Source organism: Physeter macrocephalus, chromosome 19 (genome assembly GCF_002837175.3).
Source record: "Physeter macrocephalus isolate SW-GA chromosome 19, ASM283717v5, whole genome shotgun sequence".
Taxonomy (NCBI): domain Eukaryota; kingdom Metazoa; phylum Chordata; class Mammalia; order Artiodactyla; family Physeteridae; genus Physeter; species Physeter macrocephalus.
Window position 1 is genome coordinate 61,054,490 of NC_041232.1, and position 16,422 is coordinate 61,070,911.

Genomic DNA, 16,422 nt, shown 5'->3' on the forward strand with positions numbered 1-16,422 from the left:
AACATAGTTCCCCGTGTTATACAGTCGATCCTGTTGCTTATCTATTTTATGTGTAGTAGTCAATGGTAGCTAACAGCCAGCTGACAGCAAGGTCCCATGGGAATGTAAGATCATGTGCTTAGGGGGGGAGGGCGAGAGCGAAGAGATGGGAGAGACCACAGTGTTGCCTGAATTGACCCTGGGGAGGGGGGCAGTATATTAGCAGAGAGGACTGTGGTTTAGAGCAGCCTGAGCTCCATGTTGGGAGCGCTGGGGAGGAGACAGTGCTTTGACTTCCTTTGATAGGTTCTGTGGCCCAGGAATTGCCTCCCTCTAGGGAGTATAATAGGAGTGGGCTGCAAAGACAAGCACCAAGATGTAGACAAATGGTCAAGAAGCAAGTACCTTGGTTTCCCCTTTGCCCTGGAGAACACTGAGGGTGTCTCTTCTCTTGCCATCAGCCCATATCACAGACTGTCTTGAGTAATGGGGCCTGGATAACTCGTGCTTGCACGATTGTCTGATTTCCCAGCCTGGGTCTCTGTGCTCTGTGGGAGCAGTGCTTTTCAGGCAAATTGGTCCAATGTCTTTCCCGCTGGCAGATGCCCCGGCCCACTCCAACATATTGATGAGTCATAGCCATCACATCCCAGCCCTGCAGGGTCCAGACCCAGCTTCTCCTTGTTGGCAAATCTCATTCAACCTTGAGGACTCAGATCAGTGGCCCTTCACCATGAGCCCTTCTCACTTCTCTACACTTCTGTTGCACTTACTTTGGTTTAACATCCATCCTTGTCTTGGTCTCCGGTACCTCAGCCCGTCTGTCCTGCCTTCTTAACTAGACTGAAGGTTCTCCAGGGGCTGGGCTGTGTCTTATTCATCATAGTGCATCTTCTCTGCCTTCTCCCCACCCCAGAGCTCTCATCACAGTGCCACGCACATGACGGACTCTTGGAAAAAGAGGTGGGGTTTTTTTTTTAAATGATAATGATGACACAGGTGTTCATGGCTTTTAGGACAGACTCTTTACCATGATTACCGAGATTCCACATCAAGTGACCCTGCCACCTCTCCAGCCTCATCTGCCAGCACTGCACCGTTCACTCGTTCCATTCCATCCACACTGGCTGTCCGTCTGCTCCCGGAGGCTCCACTCGGTCCTAGCATGTTGTTCACTCTGAATGCGCCTCCCTCCTCTCCTGGTTAACTCCTTATCATCCTTCCAGTCTCAGCCAGATATCACCTCCCCAGGGCAGCCCTCCTTCCCCAGTCTGGGTTGGGATCCTTTGTTCTGAGCTCTGGTAGAACCATTTCCCTTTGCTGAGTTCAAAGCTCTGGCCTCCTGGTGACCCTGCATGCATTGTGTGATGGTTGGTTGTCGGGCTGCCCCACTCAAAGAGCTAACAGCCCCTCGTTTGCCCAGCAGGTGGTTGGACAAGGATAAGGATGATGGGCAATTGGTCCGAGAGTTGCTGCCCAGCGACAGCAACGCGACACTGAAGAGTAAGTCGTCCTGAGGACAGGTGGTAGGAGTGCCCTGGGCAGGACAGACGCCCTCCCTTGGCTGCTTAGAAGGCAGCTGGAGAAAGCACACGCCCTTTACTCCACGGAGGCAGCACTGGGCAGGGTGGAGAGGAAGAGGCTCTGAGGGAGGAACTGGAAATCTGTCTGTCTGCGCTGTGCACACAGCCACTTTATGGCCCTCAGTGTGGGGCCCTGATGTATGTGGGCCTCTGTCAATGAGAGTAACAAGAGCAGTAACACAGGCTAATGTTGGCCATTGCTGGGGGTACCTATCATTCAGTGCCTGGAGAGGATAAACACGTTTGGAAGGGGCTGTACGGTGAAAACATTGTTTTCAATGCCAAGAATTATCCTGGAGGCCTTACAGCTTTCCTTAATGGTGTAATTTCTTCAAGTGCCTTGGTTTGATCATGAGCATTAGACAAAGTTTAAAAGAAACATATCCAGAATCCTCAGTAATACCAACACCTCATTTCTTTTACAAGACCTCATATTTATCATTTATTATCTCATGTGAGCCCTGCGATAACCCCAGAAGGTAGGCAGAGCTGATGTTGTTATGCCCATTTGTCAGATGGGGACACATCTGGCGGAGCTAAATATCTTTGTAAGGTCAGATAGAAAACTGAAGAGTTGGAATTCTACATTCTCTGAATGCAGAATTGCAGAATTTAAGAGCTGGGATGATCCTTAAGAGATGAACTAATGCCCCCATTGGACACACGACCCATGCCTGTGACAAGGGGATCCCCTAGTACAGCCAGGTCTGCACCCAGCAGCGGAGCTGGTACCAGTGCCCAGGAGTCTGTGTCTTCCTGCCTTGCCCTTCCCACTCCAGCAAGCCCTGCTTTACCACATGGATAGGACCCTTCAGGCTCTCTACTCCCAAGTCAGAGCTTTTGAAAGGATTTAGATGGAAAATGGTGTAAAGAAGAGGTCTTTTTTTCTCAGTTCCTGCTATATCTTTACAGCAAGAAGGACAAAAGCCACTTCCTCGGTGCCCTCGGGTGTCCCTGGAGGAGCTGACCTGGGCCATACCCACAGGTCTGGCCTCTACCAGGGCCTGGTGGGTCTGTAGGGCTTCCCCCGCAGCAGCTGTGCTCAGCTGCCTTCCTCTGAGTCTTTTTTTGCCAGTGCTGGAAGGCCCTGAGACAGCCATGCACAGCAGGCCTTGGAACTAGCATCACTTGCCTTCTCAGTGCTTCCCTCCTCATTCCCAAGACCCATACCCTGCAACAAACCTATAGGACTTGGGGTCATGGCTCAGGTTATCCCAGGACTTGCCTTTTACCAGGCATTTGCATCCTCCCTTGTGGACAGACGATGAAGACCTTTCTAGGTCATAAGATGGAGTAACATCAGCATGGCATTTCGGTTGAGAACGGGGCCGAACGGGGTCCATGTTAGGGTTTCACTCATAGCTGACTTCTTCTTCTTCTTTTTTTAAATATCTCCAACTATTTTACTTTAAAATATAAACCTCAATACATAATAGTTCAAAGAAAGTAGTTGTGATTATTCCAGTATCATGCCAGAAAGTTTACTTGATAAAACTCAGCTTCCATTTCTCAATTTTCTCAATTTTTAAAAAATGAATACAAGGTTACTTTCTTAAATGATTGTGTAAAACACAACTCTCAAACATGCTTAATGATGAATGCCTAGTGTTTAATGCTATGCTGGCTCCTTCTTAGCTGTTGCCATCTTGAGCCAAATACATCATCTTCTGAAGCTCAGATTCCTCACCTGTAAAACCGAGGTCAGAACACTCACCACTAACACCGTGTAAACGTGCTACACACTGTCTGCAGGAAGGCTGATGCTCCCTTTGCCTCAGTTTCTTCATCCATCAGACAAGAAATTGCATGAGGTGTTTGCTTTAAATCCTTGTCTCTTACATTTTAGTATTCTTTGCAAGCCTTCCTGTTCCCAGTGCATTCACACCCCGTGGGGCAGGCCAAGCAGGTATTAGAATTCTGATTTTGAGATGAGCGGGGCTGGCGGGAGCCACCCCCCAGTCTCAGGGCTACGTAAAGAGGGCAAGACCTTGGGCTCCCAACCCCCAACTGAGCGCCCCAGCCCTGGCGGAGCGGCCTCCTGCCCCACGCTCCCTCCCGCTCACCCTGCACTAAACCCTCCCTTCCTGCCTCCTGCCTCGGGCCGTTCAGACTTCCGCTATCACATCAGCCTGAAGACTGGGGACCTCCCTGGGGCCAGCACAGATTCCAGAGTCTACATCAAGCTCTATGGGGACAAATCTGACACCATCAAGCAAGTTCTTCTTGTCTCTGACAACAACTTGAAAGACTATTTTGAACGTGGCCAAGTGGATGAGTTCACCCTGGAGACCCTGAACATTGGACCCGTAAGTCTTCTTCCTGAGACCACGTGATGGCATCTTACCCGTTCACCTGCGTGTATCTGCACATGGGTTCACACACACACACACACACACACACACACTCCTGAGACCACGTGATGGCATCTTACCCGTTCACCTGCGTGTATCTGCACATGGGTTCACACACACACACACACACACACACACTCACACACACACACACACACACACACTCCCAGACACACAGATGAACCCATTTGGAAGGGAAAAAATGCCCAGGGTCACGGGTAGTAAAGTACATTGTTTTCCAGTTATGACCTAGAGCAGCAGAAGACATGTGAACAGTGGTCCAGAATCTCTCTGGGGCTTGAAGATGTATTCTTAGTGGCTGTAATCCCAACATTTCCTTTACCTCCATAGCCAGGACTGATGGACCTGGGTCCCAAACACTGGAGAAGGGGACAGTGGTGTGCAGGGAAGGAAGAGAGGAGGAAAAGCTGTAAAGAGGGGCTGAAAATACTTCCCAATTCCAAACTAGAGTGTGTATCAGAGTGACGCTCAGGAAGCCTGTTTCAGTGTTTACTCCCGGGCCACACCTGGGAGACTCTGCCTTAGAGGATGGGGCCCCCAAGGGTCTCCCTCCATCATGTCTCCAGGTGGCCCTGCTGCCAGGGGTCTGAGCACTTCACCTGGAGCAGTGTGGGTCTGACTGCCTGCACTCAAGTGTTGGAGACTTTTCTAGAAATGTCTGAGTTGGGCTTCACGTTATCACCTGCCCGCCTCAGGCGGTGGCTTGTGGAAACTGAGAGGGTTACAACCTCCCCTTTGCTAACCCCTTCCCCTCTTGGTGAGCCTCACCTTATTTCAGGTGCTCTGGGGAATGATCTCATGTCAGTCATTTATATCTTGAAGGTAATGAGCTTAAATCAAGATTTTCCTTGATCAAAATGTATTTACATTTTAAGCTGAATTAATAATTGTAGACTGAAATGCTGTTTGCATTACTAAGGATTTCTGGCAACAGCCAACAGATAAATGAGACATCTGAGGGATGGGGGAGGGCGTTTGGGCCCTTCTTGTGTTTCTGAAACCCCCTCAACAAACAGTGTGGCCAAGAGGGTGGGAACGTGGTTTCAGGCTGCCGACTGCCTGGGTGTGAAGCCCAGTTTTTCCACGTACCTGCCGTGTGCAAGTGACTTCATCTCTGTTTGCCTCAGTTTCCTCATTACTATCAAAAGGGATCCCAATGGGGTTGTTATAGCGTTAACTATGTTAGTAACACCCACATGCAGTAGTGTGTTCAATAAACACTAGCTGTTATTGACTGAACCATTGCTCACGTCCGGTGCTGGTCGTTGTGGAACTGACAGGCAGTCCCTGCCATTAAGGTGCTTTCTGTCACATCACGTAGAAAATACCTGTCCCAGTCTTTGCTCTGTCACAGGCCCAGCACCACAGAAAGACAACGAAGCTCTCCCGTGCCCCTTGGCACACACCCCAAAGGCTCTCAGGCTGTGTCTGTAGATATAGTTGGTCTCCTTCCCACAATTCCAGGGGATCGGGCTACATGCACTCAGCTGCGATAGTGTTTCCGTTACCAGCAGCAAAGGTGCACTTAGTATGCATAAGAGTGAGAGCAAGGCTTACAGGGACAATTTTCTAAATCTAGCCTTTGGGCACCAGACTCACGGCAAGCGTCACTCCTCCAAACCACCACAAAGAGAATCTACGGGGTGCTGGAAGGGATCTCAAAGGCCATCTGATAATTCCATCTGATGTTAGAATTGCCCTGTATACAGCATTTCAAAAAAAATGTAAAAGTCATTTGAATGTTGAAGAGCTAGGTACATTTAAGGAAGGTAACATGATCATTTATGCGCACATCTATGTTACCTGTGGGCAAAGGTTAACATAAAATATAAAATAGTGAAGCAACTGAACTATGGAGTATTATAGGGAAAAAATGCACTTCAATTCTAAGAGTGAGAGGAGGAATTGGACACAGAATGACAGAGCCCCAAGAGGTTGTCTGCATATTCTGTCACCTATAGGATGGGTGTGTCGAAGAAGACATGCAAAAATACGTCCAATAGTGTATGGCTTAAAACAAAACAAAGCCAAATCACCAATGTGGCTATCAGAAGCTGATGGTTAATATTTTGAACGTTTGCTTTCTTGTGCATTCACCACATTCTTAGGAAGTCCACCACCTAACTTTCAGTACATACTGGAGTTTTCAAAGCACATGCCACACCTGTTCCCCCACTTGTTTCTCACAACGTACCCAGGAGGTGAGCTGGACTAAAGACTTGAGGACAGAGGCTCCAGGCAGGAGAGGTGGTGCCCTGGTCTCCTGGCTGGCTGCTGGCAGGCAAGCCTGGGACCCAGCCTCCTCCTGCTAAGCCTGCGTCTCCCAAGGAACTGGGGACCGGGTTGAGGAGGGCCATTTGTGCTGGTGTTTGGGGGTGGGTAGGGGTGGAGGGATGAAGCTTTCTACACAGTGGCTCCTTGCTCACCTGCACCCTGGGTTTCCTTCCAGATCAACCGGCTGGTGATCGGGCACGACAACACGGGCATGAACGCCAGCTGGTTCCTGGGCAGCATCCAGATCCATGTGCCCCGCCAAGGCAAGCAGTACATCTTCCCTGCCAACCGCTGGCTGGACAAGAACAAGGCCGATGGGCGCCTGGAGATGGAGCTGTACCCCAGCGATGTCGTGGACATCCAGAAACGTACGGAGGTGGCCATGGTGGGACCGTCAACAATGTTCCCCGTCGGGTGGGGCAGCAGGGAAGGAGGAGGGACTGTGGGCGACTTGGGTCTTGTCTCAAAGCGGGGAAGCTTCCAGTCGTCCCTGGTACCAGGGTTCTGGGAGGGAAACGGGGCTCCTTTTACAGATGGGGAAACTGAGAACTCAATGGATAAAACATTGTTTTCGGGGATAAAGGCAGCAAATGACTTTATTAAGAAATATACTTTCTGGGAATTCCCTGGAGGTCCAGTGGTTAGGACTCCGCGCTTCCACTGCAAGGGACATGGGTCCCATCCCCGGTCGGGGAACTAAGATCCCACATGCTTCATGGTGGGGCCAAAAAAAGAAATATAGCTTGTCAGCCCTGCGTACAAGAGGAGTTTGAGAAATAGTCTTCCCCCTGGTAAGATTGGTGAGGATATAAGCTGTTTATTCATTTATTTATTCAATAAATATACGTTGAATGTTTCTCTGTGCCAGCGCTGCCCTAGGCTTTGCAGAGGCAGCCATGAGCAAAACAGACCAAACCCTTGTCCTCATGGACTTTACATTCCACCAGAGGAGACAAGCAATAAATACATAATATAATGCCAAGGAAGAGCTAGAAGAAAAGGAAGCAGGATAAAAGGGTTAGCAATGGCAGGGGGTGAGGGACCTTTTTGGACAGGGTGGTGACATCTTTGAATGGAGGTGAAGTTCAAGGCGATCTGGCCACCATTGCACATGATGTGAGAGCCATAGATTAGGTAGGGGGTCAGAGAAACAAGAGGTTATCTAGAGGGTCAGGAAGACCATGGGACCAACCCTGGTACAGACAATGTCCCTTCCCTCACCTCTGCGTTTCCACACCTACCCTGAAAGCAGGCATCCAAGGCTCACTCCCACAGGAAGCTTCTCTGAGAAAGAACCCCACTACAAACTCAGCTCTTCCTCTTCCAGAACACCTTGTGTCTTTGCATGGTGTGCATTTTCTCTCCCCAACTAACCTGTAAATTCCTTGAGGGCTGTGTCACATATACATGCTTTGTAATGGTACCTGCCAGTATGAAGAATTAACTCCTTCCCTCTTTTTATGAGTTAAAACTTGATTTCCATCATAGTAATACAGGTACTAGTTAACAAGATAAAGATAAAAAAGCAGGAGTTCCCTTACCTACCTCTTCCCTCAACCCATCCCCTTTCTTCACAGGTAACAGCTTTTTAATTACTTTAGCTTTTTCCTCTGAAATGTATCTCCATATTTTCAATAATATGCTTACCAATTTCTTGAATTTTCAGTCATAGACATTAATTATTGACTTCCTACTATGGAAGAGGAGGATTTAGCTTTTTTTAACACAGGCTCATGTACATGCATGTACACATGCATGTACACACACAATCCCCTCGTTCCAGCCTTCAATAATCAATATTTGATTTGTACATTATTATAACCATGTAAATATTCTTCACTACTGACACCTACTTATAACACTTATATTTAATTTTTATACAACTTTTTGTTTTTTCTGGAGTTAATAATAGCCTCATTTATTCATTAGCAGAGTTTTTGATATAACCATCTATATTTCTATATACCCATCTGTATACCCACCTATCTGCATTAGTGTGCTAGGGCTACCATAAAAAATATCACAGACTAGGTGGCCTAAGCAACAAAAATGTGTTTTCTCCCAGTTCTGGAGTCTGGAAGTCCAAGATCAAGGTGTCAGCAGGTTGGGTTTCCTCTGTGGTCTCTGTCCTGGGCTTGCAGATGGCCACCTTCTCACTGTCTCTCATGGTGTCTTCCTGTGTGCATGTGCATGTCTGTGTCCCAATCTCTTCTTACAAGGACACCAGTCATTGGATTGGGACCCACCTTAATGGCCTCATTTTAACTTAATCACCTCTATGAAGGCCCTGTCTCCAAATACAGCCACATTCTGAGATACTAAGGGTTAGAGTATCAACATATCAACTTTGGGGGTACACAATTCTGCCATTACACCATCTTATCTCCATCTTCCCAATAGAACTAAAATTCTTTTCTTATGTTCAAACCCAATAGGAATTCTGTTGGTTTCCTCTCTGCACTCTTCTCCCCCACTCCCTGTCTCAAGGGAAACTCTGTCCTGTTCTCTAGGCTGCCATGAAGCTGTCCTTTTGAGACTTCCTTTCTACTATCTTTTGGACATTCCATTCTTCTCTCATCTGGATAAAATCTCCTGTTTCCTGGATTTCATGCCTTCCTCTGCTTTGGTTTATTCCCTCATTTTAGAGGGAACACATTCTCCACTGCAATGGAAAATCTGAATGTCTGCAAATGTCTTTGGCCTACTCTCACCATTGATCCATAATTTGGCTTGTTAGAGAATTCTGAGTTAGAACTCAGAGTTTAGAAGGAATTATTCTACCATCTTCTAGCTCCCAGGGCTGCATTTGGGAAGTCTGATGCCATTCTGTTATCCAACACTTTGGATTTTTTCTCTCTAAAAGCCTATAGGATCCTATTTTTATCCCTAGCATTCTGAAATTTCATGATGTCCTCACTGCCTTTTGTGATTTTAGTTTCATCCAATCTTTTGGGAACTCACGGGCTCCTTCAGTCTAGAAGCATTTTTTAGTTTGGGGACCCTTTTTAGTATTTATTTCTTTGACAATTTCCCCCTCTCTATTTCCTCTGTTTTCTTTAGAACTGAACTTTTAGTGAAATGTTGGACTTCCTCTGATTTTCTTACCTTTTTATCATTTGTTCTTGGGAAATTTCCTTTTTGTTCTTCAGAACTGTCCTTGACTTCACTGTTGCTTTGGAATATTTTATTTCAGCTACCACATTCATTTCCAATAGCTGGCTCTCGTTCTCTGAATGCTCATTTTTATCTATGCTAATTTTGTATAATCCTGGCTGCTATCGTTCTAAGAACCGAGAGAAGGATCTGGGTTCAGGGTTCTCTCCATTCAGAATGCCGGCTTTTCCTGAGTCCCCCTGTTGTCCATCTGCTATAGCCCACCCTCACTCCCAGCTGAGGCCAATATCTCTAGTCCAACTTCTTCAGGCTCTCAGCTAGTGCTCTTGTTTTCAGCCCCCAATTTCTCACATTGCTGTGGTAGTGGGAGATCCCTCATCTTGTTGAAAATAATAGTCAACTTGAAAAAAATTATGATTTTGTCTTATAGCATTGCAGAGAGGGCAAGTCTTGTAATAGTCACTTTGAATAAATATGGTCCCATAGTTCTGGGAGACATTTTGCTCTCCTATGGGAAGTGCCCTCTAGGGGTAAATACCTGTAACACATTTCCACCCTCTACCAGCTTGATAAAGTATTACTACTTCAAAATACAGACAGTTCTCTGTGTAGCTGTATCTGTTGATATCATCTGAAAGGTGCATATATTTAAATGAAATTTATCATTTCAACCCCTCCTCCTTTACTGAAAATAAGGAAAAGAAACAGACACACAGCCTTTTACTTCTTTCTGCACTGTGGTGTCTGCCCAGGGGATAGGCACACAGCAGAGGGTGCCAGCTGGTGTGCTGACTACTCTTCGCCCCTGGTTCCAGAGGACATGTGTGACACAGAGGATAACTGAGCTTTGGAGTCTGATGGTTTGGGTTTGCCATTTCCACCATCTACTCAACTCTTCTAAGCCTCAGTTTGGCAATCTTCAAAATGGAAATAATGGGGTTTATGATATTGATGGGAGGGTTGGATAAGATAATGCCTAAGAAGCACCAGACACATGGTACAGGCTTGTGAAATGTTTATTTTGTAATGATTATTACTACTGTTATTACTAAATGTCCCATTTCTCCCCCATGTGCCCACCCAGTGATCCACTACGAGGTTGAGATTTGGACAGGGGATGTGGGCGGTGCAAGCACCACTGCCCGAGTCTACATGCAGATCTACGGTGAGGAAGGCAAGACAGAAGTGCTCTTCCTCTCCAGCCGCTCGAAAGTGTTTGAGCGGGCATCCAAGGACACATTCCAGGTGTGTGGGGGCAAAGCAGTGGGGCTGTCAACAGAGGGCCCCGCAGATGTCTGAAAGTGGAGGGATTGGCTCTCGGCCCTGGCTTCTTATTAGAATCACCTGGGGAGCTCTAGGAAAAAAGGGCTGCCTGGTCTACACCTGCATCAGTTAAATCAGAACCTTTATGGTGGGATGTGTTTTCTGGGAATGTTTCTGAATGCTTTACCAGAGATACTGATGTGCTGCCAATTCTGAGAACTGCTGGAGCAGGTGATTCTAATTTAGCAAAATACGGCCCGAGACCCTTGGTTGCTACATTCATTCCCAGCCTTGGCCTCCGATTCTACCACTCACTCAGCCTGAGGGCGGGGCGGTGCCTCCCAAACAGGATACTGGGAGGCTTGGGGCCTCCCAGCCGTGTTCTGAGGGCCCCAGGCCTCCTCACTTCCCTTCGAGTAGAGGAGAAAAAGAGATGAGAGTGCGAGCATGTTGTTGGCAGGAGAGGAGGGAGGATGCAAGGGTGGTGCCCCTTGGGGCGGCACATGAATGTTTTATGTGGGACGCGAGTGCGTGTGTGCATGTGTGTGTCTGCTGACCTGTGTGTGCATGAAGCGTATTCATGCTGGCTGGTCTATGAGTGTCTGTGTGCCACAGGCAGCTTGGCCCTCAGCAGAGAGTCCTAACACAGTGCCCAGCAGAGAGAGTCCTGGCTGAGCTGGGCCAGTGTCACAGGTGTCTGGAATGTTAGCACTGAAGGGGGCCTCCTGGAGTCCAACCCCTCATTACACTGCTGAGGATGCAGAGGCCCGAGCGGTTCACCTCTCTGAGCCTCAGCTTCTTTATCAGCTCAAACCTAGCTTCATAATACCTGCCTGGCCTGCTTCACAGCCCCTGGAAAGATTTAAAAAAAAATAGTCAAAGTCAGGGAAAGTACTTGGGAAATCAAGTCATGGAGATGTAAGAGCAGGGCATCTTCTGGTTGTGAACAGACTGCATGGCTGGATATGGTGGTGGCTGCATTCACGACTGGGCAGACAGATGCGGGGAGAGGGGACAGCAAGTGAGCTGGCTTGCAAGGATACTGTGACCTGGAAAGCACTAGAGAGGAGATGGAATGTGCTGAAGGAGGGACTTACCGTATCCAGAGTCCATCCCCTACGTAGCTGAGAAGAATACGTTCCTCTTCCAGGGGGCCCTGGGCTCCATTCTGGCTAATAATTTTCTCACAAAGGTGGTTTTGGCTGCATTGTGGCTTCATGAACCGGGAGTCAGAAGGCCCGAGTTCTCATCTAGGCCTGGGATCCAATTATGGGACAGTGAACAACTCATAGGACAGCCCTGGGCCTCAGTTTCCCCAGCACACAAGCAGAGAACTGGTGGGACTGGGCTTTGAGGATTGTCAAACACCCAGGCAAGGGCCCATCAGCACAGGGAGCCCTAAGAGTGGCCCGACCGGCAGGGACTCCATGTGAGCTATCCCCTGAGCTCTGCGGGGGCCAGACCTCCCCTCAGTATGAGGCTCAGAACAGAGTGGCAGATCGAAGGTCAAGGACCTGATCCTCTGAAGCAAAGCTAAATCCACGGACACTGCCCTCTGAGCCGGCCACGTGCTGGCTGTGGGAGAGAAAAGCAAGAACGAACAGTCCCTGCTCTCAGGAATTCCCACTTGATGTGCAGACACCAGCGCACATGGGCAAAGAGGGCATCCAGGCAGGGCCAAGCTCTGGGCCCCCACCCCTCTGAGCTCCCAGGGAGAGGAGAAGCTGGTGTGCGGGAGGGGCCTGGGGGAGACTTCCATTGTTTGAAAAATAACACTTATTTTTTGCTTCTTGCAAAATTTATATATAATTAATGCTGAAAAAAAATGTTCGGAAGGAGAACACAGAAAAGCACAAACTAAAAAAAAAAAGTAATAATAAAGCTCAGGAATTAGAATGTAGAGGAAGGAATGAAGGCATTCTGCGTGAGGGAACAAAGATGAAGATATGGAATTAAAAAAAATAGGAATGAAAAAAAAAATAAATAAAAATAAAAAATAAAAAATAAAAAAAAAAATAGGAATGAGTGTGATGTGCGTGGTGTTTGTGTGTGTGTGTGTGTGTGTGTGTGTGTGTATAAAAAAAAAAATAGGAATGAGTGTGATGTGCGTGGTGTTTGTGTGTGTGTGTGTGTGTGTGTGTGTGTGTGTGTGTGTGTGTGTGTGTAAAGGGGGGAAAGAGAGAGAGAGGGAGGGACACCACCTTTACCCTCTGTACAGGGATTTAGAAGGACACCCGCTTGCGGGGAGGGGGAGGCGGGAAGGGAAACCAGGCTTGCGTGCACGAGAGGAGCGGTGGCAACTTTGAGCTCAGAGGTCCCAGCCTCTCCTGGCACAAGAGGCGCCAGCCTCCTCAGGGGGCGGGGCGGATGCCACCCCCGACCCCCAACCACTGCCCCGCGCTTTGAGCAGCTGGAGGCGGCGGACGTGGGCCAGGTCTTCAAGATCCGGCTCGGCCACACGGGCGAGGGCTTCGGACCCAGCTGGTTCGTGGACACCGTGTGGCTGCGGCACCCGGCAGTGCGGGAGGAGGAGCTCACGCCCGAGGAGGAGGCGCGGAGGAAGAAGGAGAAGGACAAGTTGCGGCAGCTGCTCAAAAAGGAGCGTCTGAAGGCCAAGCTGCAGAGGAAGAAGAAGAAGAAGAAGGGCAGCGACGAGGAGGACGAGGGCGACGAGGAGGAAGAGTCCTCGTCGGAGGAGTCCTCGTCGGAGGAGGAGGAGGAGGAGACCGAGGAGGAGGAGGAGGAGGAATTCGGACCCGGGATGCAGGAGGTGATCGAGGAGTACAAGTTCGACGCCCACCGCTGGCTGGCCCGGGGCAAGGAGGACAATGAACTTGTCGTGGAGCTGGTGCCCGCAGGCCGAGAGGGTCCTGAGCGTAAGCCTGAGGAGGTGTCAGACGGTCCCCTGGGGGGGGGAGGCAGGGAGGGGGAGGGTGCCCAGCTCTCCTCTCACGTGGGGGGGCCCATGGCTCTCCTCACCTGCCCTCTCCTGAAATGCCTCCACGGACAGTTCTTTGCTGGGGTTGGCATTGCCCTTGTCCTGAGGTTCTTGGAAGGAGCCCTGGTACAACTCGCTGGAACTCAACGTGGGGGACATCAGTAGGAGGGCTGCTGACTGTCAGTTTTGCCAGGACTCTCAGCCTCTTGGGCTTCATGGCAAAGGGAAGTCTTGGGTAGGGAGGAGGGACGGGTTCAATTCTAGGTTAGTGTAGACGGGGGTGTACCCCGAGGTCCTTCCTACTCCCACCATCTGGCTGGATCAGAGGGGTTGAGCCTCAGGTCCACCCCGAGGCCCAGGTGTCCTCAACACTGTGTCTTTTGTGTCCCCAGCCAACACCTACGAGGTCCAGGTGATCACAGGGAGTGTGCCCAAGGCCGGCACCGATGCCAATGTCTTCCTGACCATCTACGGGGAGGAATATGGGGACACGGGAGAGCGGCCCCTAAAGAAGTCGGACAAGTCCAACAAGTTTGAGCAGGGGCAGGTAGGGCTCGGGCTCTCTGACCCCAGGCGGTGGGTGGGACCCAGAAGGAGAGAGCCCTCTGGTGATTCCTGAGGCAGCTCCACCCAGCACGGCACTACTGTGCCCAGCCGTGTGCTCTGTTCAATCCAACCTGGTAGAATGGAAGTGCCTCTTCTGTAAGCACCGGCGCTCTGTGGTGGGGACGTAAGAAAGGCACAGGTGGGGGTCAGTGCCAGGAAGCCCACAGCAACTAACTGGAAATAGTATGGGTAGCAGATGCTCAGGTGCTGAGTGAGTGGGGCAGGGGTTCAAGGAGGAAGTGCTGACCGTAAGATGGTGCTTTGGGGGAAACAGTGAGAGGGAGGGATGTGAGGCCATGGTGGACAACTATGGTGTCCATGGCTAAAGATGACAGTGAGAGGTGTTCTCCGAAGATGTGACCGCATGACAAAGACGTGGGGGTGGAAGTGTGGAAGGCCAGTTGGAGGACAGTGGGTCTTCTCGCCATGCTGTGGTTAATGCCAAGCCATGGTGTGCGCTGCCTCTGGGAAGCTTGACAGGACCGATTTAAGGGGTGAGGGCATGAGAGCCTTGAAGGACAGGCTGAGAAGCCTGACCTGCATCCTGAGGCAGTGACGCCACGAAGGCTTTTGAGCATTTAGAGAAATGCACACCTCTCCCTCTTCTAGGTATAGTAGGAAAAGCGTGGAAAAATACATCTGTCATTCTTGTCCTTTGAGATTTTACTGCATCCTCTGGCTAGACTGTCTCTCATCTCACCTTTCCCATTTCTGCCCCCATCCCAAAGCCAGATTCCCTCATCAACACAGAGGAAAACCAGAAATAAGCCAAATCCATTAAAAATACTTCTGGGCTCATGGCTTGATTTATTTCAGATATCCCCTGCTTTTTCCTTCAACACTGCCTTCCCATGACTTGAGAATCAGGATTTCTTTCTGTGTTTCAGTACTTTCCTTTAAAAATTATAGCCACTATGATGGTTGGAATTGGAAGAAAATTGCTATAGAGGGTGTAACTGGTACAGTTGATGAAATTTGAATAGGGACTGTATGTTAGATAATAGTGTGTTGACTTTAAGTTTCCTGAATTTGATAATTGTACTCTGATTATATGAGAATGTCCTTGTTCTTAGAAAATCTATGCTGAAGAATTTGAGTGGAGGATCATGATATCTGCCATATACTTTCAAATGATTCAGAAAAAAAAATAGAGAAAGGGCAAGAGAGTGTGGGAGAGAAAGCAAATGTTGCAAAATCTAAGTGAAGGGTATACAGAATTTCAATGGGTCCTGGTATCATCTGCTTCCTCCAGTGTGTATGTGTATACTTGTATCTACGCAGTCTCTCTTCTCACCTGAATGGTGAGCAATCCAAGTCTTAACACTCCGAATTCTGTCAGTCACTTTAGATTTGCACTTTGGCTTATAGTAGGTACTTAATTAAAATTTATGATTGAAGGAGTTTATGCACTTATGTGCACACACAGCATGTGGTCTCAGCACACACCCAAGCAACAGGTCGTACACACACACACACACACACACACACACACACACACACTCCCCATAACACAACTGGGAGCACCCAGCCAACCTGTTTTCTCCTCTACTCCTCTCTTATCGTCACCTTCGTCACCCTCCTACTCCTCACTCCACCTTGCGGGACACAGTGAAAGTGAGACCTCCCTGGCAGGGGCAGGTGTAAAGACAATAGTGCAATAGGTGAAGGGAATGAAGAGTTGCAAACTTCCAGCTATAAAATAAGTAAGTCACAGGAATGGAATGTACACATAAGGAATAGAGTCAATAATGTAACAACAATGGTAACTGGTCTTTATGTGGTGATCATTCCATATTGTGTAAAAACATTATGTTGTACACCTGAAACTAATATAATATTGTATATTAATGATAACTCAATAAACAAAAACAAAAACCAATAGGGTAGACCAAACACCAGACAACTGACAGCATTTTCCATTCCCCCTTCCCCCTGATACTTTGGGTCTTACAGCCGGTCTCAGGCTGCCCCAGGTCCTGGGAAGGTGAAGCTGATGGTGAGGTGGGGAGGGCTGCCCCACAGTGTGCTACTCTGACCCTTCCCAGACAGACACCTTCACCATCTACGCCATTGACCTTGGCCCCCTGACCAAGATTCGGATTCGCCATGACAACTCGGGCAACAGACCAGGCTGGTTCCTGGACAGAATAGACATCATTGACATGAACAATGAGATCACGTGAGTGGGACTGGAGGGGAGGGAGGGAAGGCCATGCCTGCCACTAAGTAGTCATGGAAAAAAGGGTGGGGGTGGGGTGGCTGTGATGGGTGAGGATGGGGGTGGGGTGGCTGT

General features: G+C 48.9%; 1 protein-coding gene across 1 annotated transcript in view; it reads left to right on the plus strand.

Annotated features, from left to right (window-relative positions):
• LOXHD1 (lipoxygenase homology PLAT domains 1) overlaps nt 1-16,422 on the plus strand; it is a 151,861-nt gene that overhangs the window by 101,990 nt on the left and 33,449 nt on the right. Inside the window, exons 15-21 of the mRNA XM_028479943.1 lie at nt 1,406-1,482; nt 3,672-3,868; nt 6,384-6,576; nt 10,407-10,567; nt 12,996-13,461; nt 13,916-14,070; nt 16,175-16,308. Of these exons, the coding sequence (XP_028335744.1) occupies nt 1,406-1,482; nt 3,672-3,868; nt 6,384-6,576; nt 10,407-10,567; nt 12,996-13,461; nt 13,916-14,070; nt 16,175-16,308 (1,383 nt within the window). The remainder of the gene's footprint in view (nt 1-1,405; nt 1,483-3,671; nt 3,869-6,383; nt 6,577-10,406; nt 10,568-12,995; nt 13,462-13,915; nt 14,071-16,174; nt 16,309-16,422) is intronic.